Raw genomic sequence first — 2,500 nt, 5'->3', positions numbered from 1 at the left:
GGGCTCCTGCGCCGTTACCTTCCCTCCTGCCGGTGCCTTATTGCCGTGCCGGCGCCTGTCGGGGGACGCGTCGTCTAAAGGCGACCTCGTCGGCCGACAGACACCGCAGGAACCACCGCCCCGACCAGCACCTGAAGCGGGAGAACCTCCCTCGGCCCGCTTCTCGCTGCGCCAATGGGAGACCCGCGAGCGGTTCCACGCCTCTGTTCCATCCCGACGAAGGGAGAGCGACCCCGCACTGAGCCGGCCGCGAGGCCCAAAGGGCGGGAAGCATTCCTGGCACGACGCTCTCACGCCTTGACGGATGCACGCCATGCCGTGATGACCTCGGGGGTCACGGCGCCAGCGATCCGCCTGCCCTCGAAGGAGCGGCATGCAGTTCCCGCACCGTTAGGGCTTCCGCTGCTCCTCCCACCCACGCCCTCGCGCCCTCGACAGGATGTAAGCGAGGAGACTTACACGACCCAAGCATGACTGTCAGAGGAGCGCCACCTGGAGCGGCGGCCTCGGGCGATGAGTCAGCTGCGGCGGGAGAGCCACTGGTGACCAGCCTCGCAGGCGCGCCGCCGCCGAACCGCCCGGTGACAGCCCGGAGGTGGAGGAGGATGCAGCTCCTTGCAGTACTGGAGAGCGAGGGTTATGCTGCTGCAGTGCGCTGTCCTTGTACGCACATTTTGATAATAGCATCGTTGCTATCTATATCATAATTATTATTATTGGTGCAATTAACATAGTAACCGTTATTATAGCCATTATCATTCCCCCAGTCATGACCATTATGATTATCATTAACATAATAATCGTTTCCACCATCGGCATATTCTTCTTGATTGATATTGCAATAATGATGTAAAAATGTCATTATCCTTATCATTATTACCATCACTAATGCTGGTACTGTCATTACTATTACTATTAAATTATCATTATTATTATTTTGAACATCACCGTTATCATCACATTTGCAATTATCATCACTACCATCACTCCTCCCATAAATATCATTATCATCCCTATAACGTTAATGTTCACCATCACTTAGGGACAAACATGAAAAAAAACATTTGTGACTTATTATTTATTCAAGAATTACACACTGTCGCTAAACTGCATCATGTACTTTAGTTCAACAGTAATAAATAATCAAATTAGGAAATGGCTTCTCGTACATTTCGCTTTAAATCGATGATAATGGCAACACAACCACCATAAGCCTCTGAATGCAACATTTTGGAACCTATTATGTAAAGAATAAAAAGAATAAAATACTGAAAATCCAAAATACCAGAACGAAATCATTTCAGCGAATTCTAAAAGGACTAAAATAACACTCAAAATGTCAGAACAAAATTATTTTAGGAAACTTTTAAAAAAATGAATAAAACAAAATTGAAAAAAAAAATCAAATAAAAAATAAAAAATTAATATAAAAATGAAAGACTAAAAACTAAAATAACACTCCATAACCACAGTCTACTTACAGGTTCATTATACACCACACCATTAATTCAAACAACTAACCGAAACACGCCCATCATGGCACCTCGCCCCCAAGTGACGACCCAAGTGATTATAAACTTTTCCTCAAATTCCACCGGTGCCATAAATCTGCCAGTCACTCGAGTTCTATAAAATTACGGATTTAATGCAGCTCATACACACACGCTGAGTTACAGCATGACGTCCAGGGGTGGGGGTGGGGTGGGGTGGGGGGTACTGCTGACCCCACACCGAGGGATTATGACCCCGGCCATTCCTAGCACGCAGGAGGTCAGTTAGAGGCACGGCAATCAGACTGCCGCAATCTGACAGTTGCTTTTGTTATTGCTATCATTATCCTCCTCCTCCTCATTATTATTATTATTTTCATCGGTGTTATTATTATTGTTATTATCATTATCACTATTATCGTCATTATTTTCACTATCATCATTATTAATGCCATTATCATTATCATATCATTATCATTACTATTATCACCATCAACGTCCTCATTATTTATATTGTCATTATCATTATTACAATCATTATCATTAGCAGTAATAGTATCATTATTGTTATTACTACCATCATTATTATTATTACTATTACTATCATCATTATCATTATTGTCATTATCATCATTATCATTATTGTCATTATCATCATTATCATTATCATCATAATCATTACTGTCATGATCATCATTTTTATTATTGTCATTATCATCATTATCATTATTGTCAATATCATCATTATCATTATTACTGTCCCTATTATCACATAAAATCATCATTACAATCATTATCATCATCGTTACCATTATTATCACCAGTTTCACATCAAAAGTTAAATCCTTCGTCATATGGGCATTCAAAGTTCTCCCACACATTTCCCCTTTTGTCCTAAATCACCCGTTCCAGACTCGGAACTTTTTATCAACAGCAAAAAAAAAACGCGAGCAACAGACATTCCCCAAAAGAACCCAACCCGATTTCCGGATAAAAGGTTCCCCAGAAGA

The 2,500-nt window shown here is 42.0% G+C and overlaps 1 protein-coding gene across 1 annotated transcript in view; it reads left to right on the top strand.

Moving 5' to 3' along the window:
* Window positions 1-470: 470 nt before the first annotated feature.
* The window catches only part of LOC138865473 (RNA-binding protein 25-like), a 13,537-nt gene continuing 11,507 nt past the window's right edge, over window positions 471-2,500 (top strand). The window contains exon 1 of the mRNA XM_070136018.1: window positions 471-650. Within this exon, the coding sequence (XP_069992119.1) occupies window positions 471-650 (180 nt within the window). The remainder of the gene's footprint in view (window positions 651-2,500) is intronic.

Source organism: Penaeus vannamei, chromosome 21 (assembly GCF_042767895.1).
Source record: "Penaeus vannamei isolate JL-2024 chromosome 21, ASM4276789v1, whole genome shotgun sequence".
Classification (NCBI taxonomy): domain Eukaryota; kingdom Metazoa; phylum Arthropoda; class Malacostraca; order Decapoda; family Penaeidae; genus Penaeus; species Penaeus vannamei.
The sequence above is the reverse complement of the archived record's forward strand: the minus strand, read 5'-3'. Positions and strand labels throughout refer to the sequence as shown.